Below are 17,336 nucleotides of genomic sequence, written 5' to 3' on the forward strand. Positions count from 1 at the left end.
AAGAACCACGTTCTTGTGGCGAATATCACCCAGCTTATTAACATCATTGTTGTGGCGCCTATCACCTTCTACCTTAACCATCTTCTTTTATCCAACACAATTTCCATTCGGCCTAAACATTCACCATCAAAAGAAACACTACAAACCGTGGCCTTATGCACCAAACAAGATAGATTGTTGAAGAAAAGGATCTCCTGAAGAAGTTCTCATCAAGTGGTATCAGAGCTAAGGTTCTTACTTGGTGTATCAAGATTATCTTCTTGTAACCGTGTGTACTTTATCCTTCATCCATTCCAAAAACAACAACAAAAAAACCAAACCAAAAAGTGTCAAAAACAAAAGTGTCAAAGTGTTCTTCCTTGTTTAAACCATGAGTCCTTATTGCTTGCCAAAAACAAAACCAAAAAGTGTCAAAAACAAAAGTGTCAAAGTGTTCTTCCTTGTTAAAACCGTGAGTCCTTATTACTTGCCAAAAAGAAAACCAAAAAGTGTCAAAAACAAAGTGTCAAAGTCCCTAAACCGAAAACAAAAAGTGTCAAAACTAAAGTGTCAAAAGTCCATACACAAAACTGTGTCACAAGTCTTGCTAAGTTGGGTGTTTTCTTTCACAATTAAGTGATTCTACCTTGGTTCATTCAAGAAACTGTGGAGGAGAAGTGAGTGTGAGTGAAACACAAGTGAGTATTGAGTGAAACACAAGTGAGATTGAGTGATACATTTTCCACCAAATATTCAAATGAAATACAAAGAGAGTTGAGAGAAAATGTCTAGTGAAAGTAAGAGTCCAATAATGTCCCCAAGGACAACAAAACTTTATGCTATGATGACAAAACAATTTGAAACCTTAAGAAGGGAGATGGAGCAAATGAGAGTGGAGAATGATAGGAGGTTTGGATATCGTGCAAACGATTATTCAAGTGATGAAGAAGGAGAAATGAGGAGATCAAGGAGAGGAGCACGTAGGGAGGAGAAGCTTGAGGGGGTTAAGATAAAGGTTGCCACCTTTATTGGCACAAAAGATCCTGAAGCCTATATAATGTGGGAAATGAAAATGGAAAATGTCTTCTATTGTAAATTTTACAATGAAGAGAAGAAAGTTATGATGGCTACTTCAAGATTTAAGGAATATGCCTTAAGTTGGTGGGATCAATTACAAAAGGAGAGGAGTAGATGTGGTGCCAAACCAATTGGTACTTGGGAGAAATTGAAAATGGTGATGAGATATAGATATGCTCCAAAAGCATATCAACCAACTAGTCACAAATTGCCAAGTCAGCCCAAACCAATCCAAACAAAGTATGAGCCAATAGATTTCTCAAGGGAGTTAAAAAGGGCCTTACAATATGCATCCACAAAAAGAAAAAGAGAGCCCAAGATCATGAGTGAAACACTTGTGAGTAAGGGAGATTTGAGTGACACACTTGTGAGTAAATGATTTTTCCTTTCGTGTGAGAGTGTTTCTTCTCCAAACTTCTTGGCTGAACCAAAATTATAATTCTTATCAAGAACCACGTTCTTGTGGTGAATATCACCCGGCTTATCAACACCTTGTGTTGTGGCGCCATCCACCCTTCAATCTTCACCATCTTCTTTTATCCAACACATTCCCATTCGACCTAAACATTCACCACCAAAAGAACCCCTCAAATTGTGGGTTCATTGCACCAAACAAGATAGATTGTTGAAGAAAAGGATCTCCTGAAGAGGTTCTCATCAAGTGGTATTCAGAGCTAAGGTTCTTGCTTGGTGTGTCAAACATTTTCTTCTTGATTGGCCGTGAGTCAATAGCACATTTCTTACATTCCAAAAACAAAACCAAAAACAAAAGTGTCAAGGTGTTCTTCCTTGTTAAAACCGTGAGTCCTTATTGCTTGCCAAAAACAAAACACGAAGAGTGCAAACACTATGAGTGAAATTCAAAGTGAGGTTAAGAGTGACTTGGTTACAAAACAACCCTTGTACCTACCCTATTGCGGGAAATTTCTTTTTACTACTATCCATTCTAATGAAAATTGTTTGTCAAGTGTTGTTGATCAATTTTTGCTAGGTATTGTTGAATTATTTCCCAAAGAAACAATTTGTGTTCTTCCACCTATCAACTCACGTGTGGAACTAAGTGAAAATGTGGATAATGTGCACATATTGGAGACAAGCAACATTGAAGATTCAACTTTGATGGTGAAAAATGGGTACTCTCAAATTACACAATTTTTATCATTAATCAACATATTTAGAATGGGGACGAGAATGAGGATGAGGAGGAGGATAGGATGAGGACGAGAATGAGGATGAGTGATGTGAACCCATATGAGCCAAAATTGGATCATGATGAATGCTCCACGTTCAATTCAAGGGAGTCCTCACTTCATTCATTATGTGACTTTGCATATGGGCCAAAGTGGGGAAAATAATTCCCAACCCTTTTAAGTAGGGCACGACCATGTTCTAAGGATGGCTAGGACATATTTATTATGTCCTAAGATGGTTCATGAAACATTTAATTTGTCTTTTGCTATTTAAATTTCAGAATAAATGAAGTCCTTGAAAAACATTAAATGAAGTCAAGACCACTAAAGACATGTTAGGCATTTCGTGCATATCATTCAAGCCAAGTCAAAGATGATTAATTCTTGAATGTTTTCGTGCAAAGGATTAAAGTCATGAAGTTTATTTGTGCCAACCATTAAATCACTTCAAGAGTGATTATTCCTTCAAGTTTTCGTGCAAGATCATTAATCAAGTCAAGCATGATTAATTCAAGAGATGTTTTTCGTGCAAGACATTCAAATTGATTCATGAAGACCAAAACTTTGCTTGGGACTCAAAGTTGCCATTAACTCGTGTGGACCACAACCTTTAAAGGAGGGCCGAATTCTTCACTTGGTTAAAGCTTTGCATGGAACTCAAGACCTCTATTAAACTCGTCTGGACCACAACTTCAAGGGAAACCATCCAAGTCATGCACACCATTGATTGAGCTGTCCAAGTTGAGTCAAATTACAAGGCCAAGGTGGTCATCCAAAGAGAATTAATGCATTCATGAATCAACCAAGTGAGAATTCGTGCAAGGCATTTAACATACACATTGATCATGGAAGCAATTACTTCATGGAAGACTCAAGTGGCCGAATTATCATCAAAGATAATGATTCCAAGACTTAGAAATTAAGGCTTTGTCATGGAAATTCAAAATGTCATTTATGTGTAATTTGAAATACTTAGAATTTCGGTTGGAACTAATTAGCTAACCATGAAATGACCTATAAGTGTAATACTCACATTTTGAATGAAGTTAAGTTTGATTTTGAGTAAAATTATAAGGATTCTTCCTTTTTGTGTGAGAGTGTCTTCTCCAAACTTTTTGGCTGAACCAAGATTATAATTCTTATCAAGAACCACGTTCTTGTGGCGAATATCACCCGGCTTATCAACATCATTGTTGTGGTGCCTATCACCTTCTACCTTAACCATCTTCTTTTATCCAACACAATTTCCATTAAACATTCACCATAAAAAGAACCACTAAAACCGTGGGTTCATTGCACCAAACAAGATAGATTGTTGAAGAAAAGGATCTCCTGAAGAGGTTCTCATCACCATCATTTATTTATATGTTTTGAAGAGTTAATAATAATTAAAAATGAACGATGAATGATTAATCAACATTATATAAAACTGGAATATTTTTTTTTTCTGTAAAAAGAATAGAAATCACCAATAGAATTTTAGAACGATAATACATAAACATTAAAATCTTGTATTATATCCATGTCCATCAAAAGTTCCTTGAGAAAACACATCCTGATCTTAATTTTGAAAAACTTAGAACTTTATTTTCCTCTTACACGCAGATCTAGCATTTCCACTCCATCTCATATCTCATGATCTCAATCTCGTACTCTCTCTAATTAGCAGCATCCCTTCATTCACCTGTGCTCTCTCTTTCTTCTTTCATTTCTCTCAAACATTCACAACTCACAATGAGTTCCCAAACACACAAACACTCAAAACCCACAAAACCTCATAACCAAACACCCCAACAACAACAACCACAACCACAACCACCAAGATCTTCTCTCTCTTCCCACCTTGCAATGGTGGAACTCAAACAGCGAATCCTAACCTCTCTCTCCAAACTCTCTGACAGAGACACTCACCAGATCGCTGTTGAAGACCTTGAAAAGACCATTATATCCCTCTCCTCTGACGCCATCCCTATGATCCTCAACTGCCTTTACGAAGCATCTGCCGACCCCAAGCCCTCTGTCAAGAAAGAGTCCATCCGTCTCCTCACCCTCGTCTGCTCTTCCCATGCCCACTCCGCCACAACCCATCTCACCAAAATCATTGCCCACGTCATCCGCAGGCTCAAGGACTCCGATTCCGCCGTCAGGGACACTTGCCGCGACGCCATTGGTGCTCTCGCCGCACAGTATTTGAAAGGTGATGTTGGTGGTGGTGGTGGTGGGGATAATGGAGGGATTGGGTCGGTGGTGGCGTTGTTTGTGAAGCCTTTGTTTGAGGCAATGGGGGAACAGAATAAGACTGTGCAGGCTGGTGCGGCGGTTTGTATGGCTAAGATGGTGGAGAGTGCTGCAGATACTCCGGTTTCGGCGTTTCATAAGATGTGCCCTAGGATTTGCAAGTTGCTCAATAACCCTAATTTCATGGCTAAGGCTGCAATGTTGCCTGTTGTTGCTAGCTTGTCTCAGGTTTTATTGGCTAATTGTTGTTGTTATGGTTTTGAGTTTTAATTTCAGGAATAGGTACATGGTTCCCTCGATTTAGTTTTACCGTACTTAACTTACATTGTAACGAAGCACTGGGTAGTCATAAAGGAAATTTTGTAATAATAATATAAAAAATATGAACCAACTGGGTAATATACACTGAAATTGGTACTGTGTAGCATGTAACTATGATTTGAGGCATTGTTGCTAAAATGGTCTGCTGATTGAAATGAAATAAAACGAGGCATTAATCTTGTGTGTTGTTATGATTATAGGATACACCAAAACATGAGTTTTGTTTCGTCCTATTTTGACATGTTTACCAAACACTAGCTTAAGTTGGAACTGAAATTCAGCTTAAGAGCATAAGTTATGTTTGGACGTGTCACAGAAAATGTCGCATTTGTTTATTGTAGTTGATTTATTAGTAATATTATAATAATAACAATAAAGATAAACTTAAGCTAGACCTGTTGATTTTAGAATAATTGCATTTGGAACGTTCAATTTGACGTGGCCATATATAATTAAAGTGATACTGGGAAAAGTTTTTGGCAACTACTGAGGCTTAATTTTCATGCTGATTGCAGTTGAGTAGTGTATTATTTGATTTTATAAGATTTAGGTTCTATTTTTTCTTAACTTATTGATGGTAGAGATTAGAGAGATGAGAGATCCATGTTCTTTCATTCTCTTGTTCTTATTTAGTAGGACACTGTTAGTTCAGTTATTGTCTACATTAAATGAAATCACATAGTTCATCCTTTTATCCTAATAAATATCTGTAAAAAGAATTAGTATAATGGTTCCCAAAAGGTAATTGAGAATTGCTTGCAGGTTGGAGCAATTGCGCCACAAAGCTTGGAACATTTGCTACCTAGCATTCATGATTGCCTTACGAGCACAGATTGGGCAACACGCAAAGCAGCAGCTGAAGCATTAAGTTCCTTGGCTTTACATTCAAGCAGTTTGATTACTGATAGAACAGCATCCACACTGACAGTGCTTGAGTCTTGCCGTTTCGACAAGGTAGCATTTGCACCATGGTTTCCTTATCATAAGTTGTGGAATGTGCTTCTTGGCATTCCGTTTTTATTTCAAAGTTTTGATTGTCAACAGTCTTATCTACTTCTTGCAATTATTTCGAATAAAAATGTTCCATTTCTTGGAAGAAATAAGTAAAATTATGATACGAACCTCAAAATAATAGAGGATGTAGCAAAATGAAACAGGTTTCTTCTTTGACTTTATTACTGGCATGCTAGTGTATATCTCATTTAAAGACCACAAAAAGAATTTTATTTTGCCCATAGAAAGTTGATACTTGATAGTACATTTCTCGTGGGTGGTCTAGCAGGTATCAGTTACTGTAGCATCATATACACTGTTCTTGTGTCCTTCAAAGTTCTCCTTGTATTAGGGCTTAGGGTTTACTTGTCCAAGGGTAGTAGATTTGTAATTTGTTGAAACTTCATTTCAGGAGAACTGGTGCATCTCTTGACTTGCTAGTTTTTATGTTTTTATTTTGTACAAAAATTATAGTATCTGTAATTTATTAATGTTAATATCTATCATATGTTGATATTAATTGTTTGCAGATAAAACCTGTGAGAGATAGCATGAATGAGGCATTGCAATTGTGGAAAAAGATTGCTGGGAAAGGAGATGGATCTCCTGATGATTCAAAGACCTCGTCTCGTGGTAGCCATATTTGAATTGTCTGTCATAGTATATTCACCAATCACTTTGTCATAGTTTCTTAGTAATGCTTTTTGTTTATTTTATTTGATGGTTTAGATGGTGAGAATCCTGAACCTGCTCCCTTGTCAGAAACAAGTGACCCCAATAAAGTAAATGTTGGTGAGAGGAAATCCGATCCATCAATAAAGGATTCACCAACTGCTTCTTCAAACATGGATTCCACTGCCAATGCCAAAGCAGCTGGTATCTCAGAGAAGGCAGTTGTAATATTAAAAAAGAAACCACCTGTCTTAACTGACAGAGAACTAAACCCGGAATTTTTCCAGAAACTCGAAAGAAGGGGTTCAGATGATATGCCAGTGGAAGTAGTTGTTCCTCGTAGATGCCTCAATTCTTCAAGCTTAAACAATAAGGAAGAATGTGAGACAAGTGCTAAAGATTCAAAAGAAAGAATAAATTCTGTTGGAAACATTCCTGATGATGAATTTCATGGATCTTCCAACAATAAATCTCACATCATAGATAGAGGCAATGATGTAAATTCCAAACAGCGGAACTTTGATGATTTTGCCCATGAGAGATACTCTGAAAAGAGAGTGAATGCTAAAGAACTGAGAACAAAAGCATATGATACTGAGGATAGGAATGAAAATGGTGAGAGGGAGGGTTCCACTAATGTTGCAGGTTTCTCTAAAACTGATGGTCAATCTGAAGCATCCTTCTCCAATAACAAAGGAAACTGGTTGGCTATCCAGAGGCAATTAATGCTTCTGGAAAGACAACAGGTTCACCTGATGAACATGCTGCAGGTATGGTTAACGTGGCTTAAAAAATTAGCTTTGGTATTTGTTCTTTGCAGTGGTAAACGTTTTAACAAATTTGCAGGATTTCATGGGTGGATCGCACGATAGCATGGTAACTCTAGAGAACAGAGTGCGAGGTCTTGAGAGAATTGTTGAAGACATGGCACGAGATTTATCTTTATCTTCGGGTCATAGAGGTAGTAACTTTACAGGGTTTGAGGGATCTTCTAGTAGGCCTTCTGGAAAGTATAATGGTTTTAATGACTACTCCGGTGCCAAGTATGGAAGAGGTGGTGATGTACGTATGCCATTTGGCGAAAGATTTTCCCAATCTGATGGAAATGCTTTGGGAATGAGGGGAAGAGGGCCATCTTGGAGATCTGATTTATCTGAGGGATGGGATTTTTCTGGGCATGGGGCTTCTAGAAATGGCCAGATTTCATCAAGGAGGGCTTTTGATGGCAGCTCTGCTGATGGAAGATCACCAAAGTCAGTGCATGAGAGTGATCAAGGGGGAAGCAGGAGAGCTTGGGATAAAGCAGCAATGCCCATCCGGTTTGGTGAGGGGCCTTCTGCAAGAAGTGTTTGGCAAGCTTCTAAGGATGAAGCTACCTTGGAAGCAATTCGGGTTGCTGGGGAGGACAGCGGAACATCTCAAGCAACAAGAGTACCAATGCCTGAAATGACTGCAGAAGCTATGGCTGATGACAGTGTTGGACAAGAGAGGGATGCCATCTGGACTTCTTGGAGTAATGCAATGCATGCTCTTCGAGTGGGTGACATAGATTCAGCCTTTGCAGAAGTATTGTCCACTGCAGATGATCTTTTGCTTGTAAAACTAATGGATAGAACAGGTCCTGTAATTGACCAACTTTCAAGTGATATTGTATGTGAGATATTGCATGCCATTGGGCAATTCTTACTGGATCAGAATCTGTATGACATCTGTTTGTCTTGGATTCAACAGGTATGCCCTTTCTTCTGTTTAAATTTCCTTTCTTTAAGCCAGAATATGCAGGATCTCTAGTCATGTTAATTTTCTCTCCTCCAAATTACACTTCCCGCATCCCAAATATAACAGGATAGATATTGCCATTTATCTTGTTAGTTTATCAGAGTGTAGTGTATTTTGGACCGCTGGAATAGATCTTCATCTAGAAAAATGATTTAACATTATTGAACGATTTCAGTGACTTTCGTGTCTAGTTAGTAGCTAGAGTTTTCCATGTCTCCAGATATGGTATTTGAAGCACTTCAAGATCATATCTCCAGTGGATTTTAAGTGTGTGGCATCTGTCATTGTTCTTTTTTGAGTCATGTTTAGTAGGGCTCCTTGCTTACATTCTGTTTCTTCTTTTTAATTATCCGTTAGATACTTAGAGTCCAATAACATGATCAGATTATGGGTTTTAAAATCTTGATCGGTCCATTCACTTCAACTCATTGGACCATGAACTGGCAGTGTCTGCGGTTCGGACAGGGGTCAAAAATCAGAAATTCTATCGAACTAGACAAACCACTATTGAGCTGGAAACACTGCCAGACTTTTCAGCTCGGAGAGGGTTGACAATATCCGACTATTTTGTGTGTGCAGTTTTTCAGCTTGTTTCTAGGTGTTTTTAAGCCCTATGTTCACCAGAAGTTTATAGTGTCATTCACAAAGAGGGTTATCTATCTAAGATCCCCATATCCCTATGTGGTAAGTGAAATCAAGCAACATTACATATCTCCCCCGATTCAGCACAGAGCAATGTGAGGACTTCCACTTCAACCAAGAAAATACTCTGTCTTGTCTTCTCTCATTAGTTTTGTGGCTTTGTCACTTTGAATGATTAACTAGCAAATGAGTTAGCTGTTTTACAGGTTAGCCACATTTGTGGCAAGCTTGATACTTATACTTTATATGCTCCAACTTGAGGGGCAGTATAGAAATAGTGCCTTACTTTATGTGATAATTGTAAGTACAGCTGTTGCAGCAGCTTTCCTAGTCTTACTACATTGTCCTATACCAGATGCCACAGTCTCAATAATTAATGATATAAATGAGACTACAGGTGTGCAGTGACATTAATAAAGAAGGGTTCTTTCTCTCTTTGGTATCTCCAGAAACTGTTAACAATGAAATGATATGTCTGCATTTAATTGGTGGGTTGAGGGTTATTCGGGAAGCTTGTGTCATGAAGCTAGAAAACTGCTATAAACTTATTATTAGTAGAGATCTTCATACCTTCAGTTTATTGGCTTCTGTTTGGAATAACTCAGAATCATGAATTGTAATTCAACTTTCTTCTGTATGCGTGTTCAGTAATGCTCTTTTGTTTTGGCTATTTAATATGTGTATTTTTTTACATAATATATACAACACATTAAAAAGAACACATACATTTCTTGGACTTGTAATTCTACTTAGACCTTCACAAATAATTTGTTTAGTGAGTGATGGATACTTCGGTTGCATATGAATCTGCCTTTGCTTTAAATTTTCTGCTCGCTTTATGTCTTCATCTGACAATCTGAGGCTTAATATATCGAATTCATGTTCAGCTGGTGGAGATAATATTGGAACATGGCCCTGATGCCTTTGGGATTCCCATGGAAACAAAGAAAGAGCTCTTGCTGAATTTACATGAAGCTTCAACAGATACAGCTGAGGAATGGGAAGGTGTACACCCAGATCGACTTTTAATGCATTTGGCATCAGCATGGGAAATTGATCTACAACATGATAAGTAGTTCTAATTTAGACAATATCCATTAGAGAACAGATTATATACACTGGTATTGAGATTCTGTCATATGTGGAAGTTTTGATTTATGGTGATATCCAAGATGGTTCTAATTTTCTACTTGGTTGGTATTAAGTGGTACCATTTGAAATATATAAGCTGTTCAGGTGTTGTGTGCCTACACATATATTACAAGGGACAAATTCATGATATATCCCATAAGATCATCATGTTTGTATGAATGAACAAATTCATGGTGTCGTTAGATTCATGGAACCGATCCCACCTAGTGGGATCAGGGCTTGGGTGTTGTTGTTGAACAATTTGTGTTAGAGGAATGAACAATTTTTTCATGTAATTAGTAGCTTATTCTGGACTTGTGATACCTCCATATAATTCTATAAGAATTGTACTACAAAATTTTAAAAGTCACTGGCTGCTATATCTGTTTGTCAATCAAAAGTTTTATTCAAACAAGGCACAAAATGAAAACAAAGTGACAATTTCATAATTATGTTTTTCACCATTTTCTTAACAAATTAGAAAAAAACACATTTTTTTCTCTAAATATAACGAATACATGATGAAAATTTGAAAATAGATTAATCAGTTGAGTGAATGAGGTAGATGAAAGTTGAGTAAGTTTCATCTTTATATACATAATACAAACCATACCAAAACATCTCTACAGAGAGCAATGGAGAAAATCTTTAGGCTATCACTTCTGCCAAGAAAATAGAAGCACCCAAGTAATGTTAATAGATTACATTTTCCGAATGGTGTCTCATTCTCTGTTCCGGGTCAATTAGAATGTTACTTTTTATTACTTTTTGTTTTTAAAAAATTTCTTTTATTTATGTGGCAATATAGGATTGACCTAAGACAGAGAATACGACATCATTGGGAACAAGTGATATATGTCTCCCAAGTCATAGCATCTTTGGATTACAATCAAGAAGGGAATCATGCAGCCAATTAAAATATCTCCCAAAATTAACATACCACACCAGTTCAGACAAGAACTATTTCTTATATTTTTGCCATTGAAGGGATTTGACATGCACTCAACAACTATGGCCTTTGCAACCTTGGCTGTATCTGTTGGACCTTCCAATATGATTTCTTCATGAACCTGCTTTGTCATATCCAAATATCTTATCTAAATTCTAGCAACAACGTTTGTAACTAGACATTCCACAACATTCATAACATAATTTAATTTGATTAATTATAATGGTATCTACATAATCATTCCACTATTGAAATTTTATTTTAGATGAAATAATATAAGGAAAGATAATTGCGCAAATTAATAATTTAGACCATTATTTTATATAAAAAATATGTGAATATAATGGTTTTAATTGTCCAAATAAATTAATAGTAAATAAATGGATGTGATATTACGCCATATTAGAGGATATGGAGAATTAATTTTTTTGGTACTACTTATTTTTTTTTGGTAGTACAGGAGAATTAAGATTTAGTAAATAATAATATGACCATAGTTTTTGGGTTGGAAGAAAAATTATTTCTTATATATTTTTCTTTTTTCTCTCACTTTAGAAAGATAAAAACATAGGGTATATTTGTGAATTAGATTTTAGAAGGGAATAATGAGAAAGTGAAAACTTGAGATTCATGAAATAGAAATACATTTATAAGATAATTTCTTTCCCCTCCAAAATTCAAGTTACAAACCAACACTTAAGGTCCAAGTCAAAAAAGATACCCAAAATAAAACCAGCTGATCCCGATCCTCCTTTTCCATTAAATTCTTTATAGTATAATTGGTAACTCAACTAGGACGTCATAAAATTAAATTGTTTCTGGATTTATTAAGTATGATCATGATATTAATAAAGATCATATAAAATTATTAATGGGTAGGAATCCACTTACTTCAAGATAAGTTTTTTAAACTTACTCCCCATCTTAGCCATCAATTCTAGGGAAATCCAATGGTTTGAATTAGTAAGTAGATCTAAATCATTAGATATTCATATAATTAATAGCTAGGATGAAGAATAAATTTAAAAAACTTACTGATTAAGTAGATCCCTCCTTATTATTAATACTAAGTTACATTATTTGAGTTCCATATGTCTTCATAATTCAAAAAAATAAAATGGATCACCTATTTTTCAAAAACTTCTTCATGGGATCTGTGAATCTATTCTATTGAAATGAGCTTTTAAGTCCCGGACATAGATCACCTGTCCCCATTCCTGTCCCATTTTCCTGTTTCGGTCCAATAAAAAATTGACACTTTATTAAAAAGGAAAAATTTAAAACTTCAAGTAACATATGTGCATTACTTGGAAAAATCCTATTGACTTAGGACATGGGGACACACGGATTTTGGGACAGGTGATCCCCATTCTTAAGTCCCAAGGTCCCAATTAAAAAGTTGTTCAAAACAAGCCATGTGTAAAATTCTTACAATGAAAAACACAAGCTAGTTTAACAAAAAATAAACATACGAGACCTTCAAATTTAACCATGAAATAAACTAAACTAAAACACACATTTGGATTTCTTCTCTTATCTTATCCTCTTAGGTTGAGTGAGAGAAAAAACACCAAATCTCTCTCTTATAACCTGAGAAGAAACGAGAGTCCAAACATGTGTTAATTCAAGTAGAAGGCGCTTGAGTCACCATGTGAGATTTCGAGTTTGATCCCCAAATCCAAAAGAACCACTCTTGGAGCGGAATATGCTTAAGCGTCTAACCGAATCCACGGGAAATTAGTTTCTTAGTAGGACACTATGGGGACCCCAAAAGGGAAATTCAAATCCAACACAATATATTGTCGTATGATGATTGCCTATATTACAAAAAGTCACTTGCTCATGAATCATGGTTCTAGTGAATGAGAACTTGGATGTTATAATTCTACATATAACCTATAAACAAAAAATACTTTTGACTTCGTGTCTCATTTACAATGTTTAGTCTAAGACTATCTCAGTTCTCTTTTTCTTAATAGTTGTAAGAGAACTCAAGGGAAGACTACTCATATCAAGAGAACAAGAAGAATCAGAACTTGAACTTGAAGCATCACTATCTATGTCATCCAACTGACCCAAGAGATTGAAATTGATCTTTCGACCGTATTCATGTAAAGAAGGAAATTTTCTTTTCAGAGTCTCATCGGGTTCAGCCAGTCTGGTTGGCAAGTTTTTCTGCTGCACTGCTGTTGATCTCAGATGCGCATTAATCTCTTGCTTATCCTTTGATTCACAGGTCTTTTTGTCACTGTCTTTGGTATCGATATCCATTCTTATTCCCAATCTTCCTCCTGCCGGCATTAAAGAGATATGTGAGACCTACACGACATTAAATTGCCTACAAAATACTTCAAAATCAAGCATATGGCCTTTTAGGTAAATCTATGATTAACAAATTTAGATATACATATGTAGCACAGCCAAAATGTTGTTATAGGAAAGGTAAAACAATTTCTTACTATCTTTCTTTGGTTTTATCGAAAAAATTATCAAGGAAAAACAAATAAATCATAGAAAAGGGGAGTGGCAGGCAGAAAATTTCTAAGAAAACAGAGTATAAAGGTAACATGTAAAATAAAACCACTACAGTTACATGTTCAGAAATCAGAATCCTCAAATCTTCATAGAATATGGACAGCCATGAATCTGCTAATTAAAACCATGAGCTGAACATCAAAATGAGGCAATATGGACAGTCCAGTTTGAGAGAAACATGATGATTAATTGTTTCGTCATAGCCGAAGAAGAATTGTAGCAAGCAGATTGAGTTACTAAAAAATACATTGATTCTAAAGTGACCGCCAAGTAAATAAAATGAAATAACGTTAAATGAACTTCAAAATACATGAATTGAAAGTACTTGTCAATAAATAACTGCAATATTTGGCAATGTAGCTAAAAGAACAAACTGAAAAGGTAATCTTGGGGCTGTATTGAAGTTAATGTGCCTAACAATGTCATTATTATAAGACAAAGCTATTTCACATTCAAGTAAATGAAATAACATGCCTAGATTATTTATGAAAAAATGTAGCAGGTCATTAACAAGCCTTTTTCCATAACAATAACATGGATGCCTAGTACACAAGGCTCCCACTCGATAGAGATTAGGAAGGGTAAATGTCTGCAATCTTAACCCCATAAACGGATATGCTATTTCAAGATTTGAACTGACTTTTGGATCACAAGGCAACAACTTTACCGTTGTGCCGAAGCTTACCCTCTTTCCATAAGAATACTGAAAGAAAAACTACGGATTAATTAAATGAGAAATTGCAGCCTACAACAAATATTTAGATGATAAAATGTTGACACAATCAAGAATTTGGATACTCTCTCCACCAGCATCCAGAGGATCTCATTTATTCCAATAACTTTTTTCACTGATTTGTTTGTTTGATGTAACATATGGTTAGGATTTTTTATGGAGAGAGATGGATGGAGACTTCAGAAGTTGTTTGACAGGATCTAAATTTGTGTACCAATGGATCTAGCCAACAAAAGTTTACCTCCTAAACAAGCAAAAGAAGATAGATTCTCCTATAATTTCCAAATATTCATCTGAATAGAAGGTAGGTAAATAACTTCCTCTCTTATATCAATATTAAAACCATTCATTAATGGTTCCCCTTAATTGAACTCTCAAACAGACAGTTAAGTCATACCACAATATTCAACAAAAGGTTTTTCTTTTCATCAAATCTTCCACTTACAGAAACTTTTAAGCCCTAATATTAACCCAGTTAATCACCGTAAACTCCTACTTCTCTCACGCTCATGACCAAAACATTGCCTTACTCCTAATTACAGCAAAAACTGTCTTGGTCCCAGCTACAAAGAAAGCTAACCAAATTATATTTATCCCATCGTATAGCATTGATAAGCATATCAACTTTTCTACAGCTGCAAGAATATAGATGGATCCCTAGCATACATGTACTATAATGGCATATCCAGTGAGAGAAATCTGCATTTTAACAAGATGAGAGAACAATTTGTATGAAGTGAGAGGTGTGAACCTTGATCAATTGGATCTTTTTGACTGATCAGCATTTTCAACTTTAATGTTCCGAAAGTACACACTATTCACTAGATATGCCTTAGCTATCGAATTATACCAGTGCAAGTCATTTTTCGCTTACAACCGCTTTCGACAGTATTTTATTTTCTATTCATTGGTGATTGTGATTTTAAAATTAATAGTTACACCATTGGATAAAACTAAGATCCATGACTGAGAGCAAGAGTAAGTGAAAGCAACCTAAACCAATAAAAATAGATACACATGCATCTACTAAACTATTATAAATCAATTTTCACTTAAACACAGTTCAAATCCTGGAAACAACTTCTCGTGCACTAGGCCGCCCTTTATATCATTCAAGCCATTGATCATATTTTCATCTAAGAGTTACTAAAGTTAATAAGATCAAAGCCTAAAAGTGGATGTAAATGAAGAGAAAAAAGCTATATATATATGTATATCATTCAAGAATCATATCTAATATCTTCAGGACAACGCAATTAAAACCATTATACCTGAAGCCCTTGGACCATCCTTCCTAGCTTTGCTGGTGGATTTCCTTGTAGAAAAGCAATCATCTCCATTTCTTTTCAAAGGTTCAGAGCCAACATCAATTTCCATCATTCTCTTTTCTTCATTGCTTCCACCACCACCATTCCCATTCCCATTCCCATTCAACAGCTGTTCATTCAATGCATCAAAATTCCTCTTCCAACTCTCAACCAACGCCTCGGCCTCGCGCTTCTCCTTCACCAACCTGCCATTCTCAGCCACCAGCTTAGCAATAGTATAACTGTCACCAACCCATTTCTTCTTTTCACTTTCCAGTTCACAAATTCTCTTCCTAAGCTCAGAAACAACAACAACATCACTATCATCAACTTTGCATTTTTCTTGCTTCACCGAAACCTCACCAAATTTTTCTTGAACCCTCTTTTCGTTCCCAATCTCAGCTTTAACCCTACGTAATCTCTCTAACTCAATTTTCTCTTGGAGGTTTCCAATTTCCCTCTTTTTCTGTTCATTCTCTACCATGAGTTTGGCTTCTCTAGCAACCAGAGCCTCCTCGACTCGGTCGAAATCGGTCGGGAGGAACGAGTCGCGTAACTCGGAGACGAGTTGGGAGATGCTCATATAGATTAAGTTACTGGGAAGGAACAATGGGCCCCACCCATTTTCGAATCCGGGTGGTGGGTCCATGAATGGTGGTAGAAAGGTGCGAACTTTGGAAGAGAAGTAGGTTTGTGAAGAAAGAGAGAGTGTGTTTGTGTGGTTGTTGGAAGAGGAGGAGATAGAAGAAAAAGAGAATTTTGAGAAGTATAGAAAAGAATGAGGGTTATTATTATTAACGTAGGACAAGTTATATTATCTTGTCTCGTATAATGTCATCCATTCATCATAATAATAACGTCACAAAAATAATAGTAATAATTAATAATAAATTAATTTTTAATTAATGTGATATATTTTTATTGATGTAGAATATTATATGAGATTTGATATATGACAATTAATTTTTTTCCTCAATAAGTCTGTGTTTAGATCAATGAATCGCCATTGATTAGATTAGACATCTTAACTCTTTACATTAAGAAATAAAAAAAGCATAATAAAGACTAATATTTTTTAATAATTTTATATGCAAAATTTAAAAGCACTATTGCCACAAGTATATCTAATTAAACAACTAGGAAACTATGTTTTAATATAACAAAACTTCACAAATAAGTTGAAATAATTATCAAACAATATAAATTTTATGCTTTAATGCAACAAAAATGCACAAATAAATTTAAAATTAATTAACAACAAAAAATTGGTATAACATAAGTAATATATACAAACATGACTAGAATAATGATAACTAAAAATAAGTTGAGAATGTTGGAAATTCCTTATAATTGGTGAAATACCAATCCTAGGATCTTGAATTTAATGATTCTCACGCACATATATGAATCAAAAGATGCAGTGTCATACCTGAATCCATGTTCCTGGATGTGCTCATTTGGTCTACGTTTCTGAAAGAGGTTTTGTGGTAAGATGGCCTTCCTCAACCAAATCCCTGATTCCTCTTGGGACTTGCGTTTTCACTCTGATGGGGAGAGGAGAAAAGTAAATTTGATTTGGTGTATTGGGGACCATAACCTTCCTGATGTGTTAACTAATAGGGTTCCCATTATCCCCTATGTGTTAACCTGATGTGTATCCATCCATTAAGCCCATATCCATTATAACCTTTTAGAAATCTAAGGGGTGTCAGTAATTAGATCACTTATAATGTAACCCCGAAAATAAATAGCTGATATCATTGTATCAAATATATGATGTTCACCTTAAT

General features: G+C 35.7%; 3 protein-coding genes across 4 annotated transcripts in view; 1 reads left to right on the forward strand and 2 right to left on the reverse strand.

The window, feature by feature from the left end:
• LOC109334213 (DEAD-box ATP-dependent RNA helicase 28) overlaps nucleotides 1-17,336 on the reverse strand; it is an 87,278-nt gene that overhangs the window by 22,512 nt on the left and 47,430 nt on the right. The window lies entirely within an intron of this gene.
• LOC109334212 (microtubule-associated protein TORTIFOLIA1-like) lies at nucleotides 3,807-10,313 on the forward strand. The gene is made up of 6 exons (XM_019569849.1): nucleotides 3,807-4,712; nucleotides 5,568-5,759; nucleotides 6,329-6,431; nucleotides 6,528-7,240; nucleotides 7,317-8,201; nucleotides 9,779-10,313. Exons 1-6 carry the CDS (start codon nucleotides 3,981-3,983, stop codon nucleotides 9,965-9,967), a joined length of 2,814 nt encoding a protein of 937 aa, XP_019425394.1. The 5' UTR covers nucleotides 3,807-3,980; the 3' UTR covers nucleotides 9,968-10,313.
• Nucleotides 12,749-16,317, reverse strand: LOC109334218. 2 transcript variants are annotated; one of them, XM_019569857.1, is made up of 2 exons: nucleotides 15,511-16,317; nucleotides 12,749-13,262 (listed from the first exon to the last, which is right to left on the reverse strand). In XM_019569857.1, exons 1-2 carry the CDS (start codon nucleotides 16,193-16,195, stop codon nucleotides 12,913-12,915), a joined length of 1,035 nt encoding a protein of 344 aa, XP_019425402.1. In that variant the 5' UTR covers nucleotides 16,196-16,317; the 3' UTR covers nucleotides 12,749-12,912. The 2 variants fall into 2 exon arrangements, with proteins under 2 accessions (XP_019425402.1, XP_019425401.1); XM_019569856.1 differs by having other exon boundaries at nucleotides 12,749-13,265.

This window comes from Lupinus angustifolius, chromosome LG19 (genome assembly GCF_001865875.1).
Source record: "Lupinus angustifolius cultivar Tanjil chromosome LG19, LupAngTanjil_v1.0, whole genome shotgun sequence".
Lineage (NCBI taxonomy): Eukaryota > Viridiplantae > Streptophyta > Magnoliopsida > Fabales > Fabaceae > Lupinus > Lupinus angustifolius.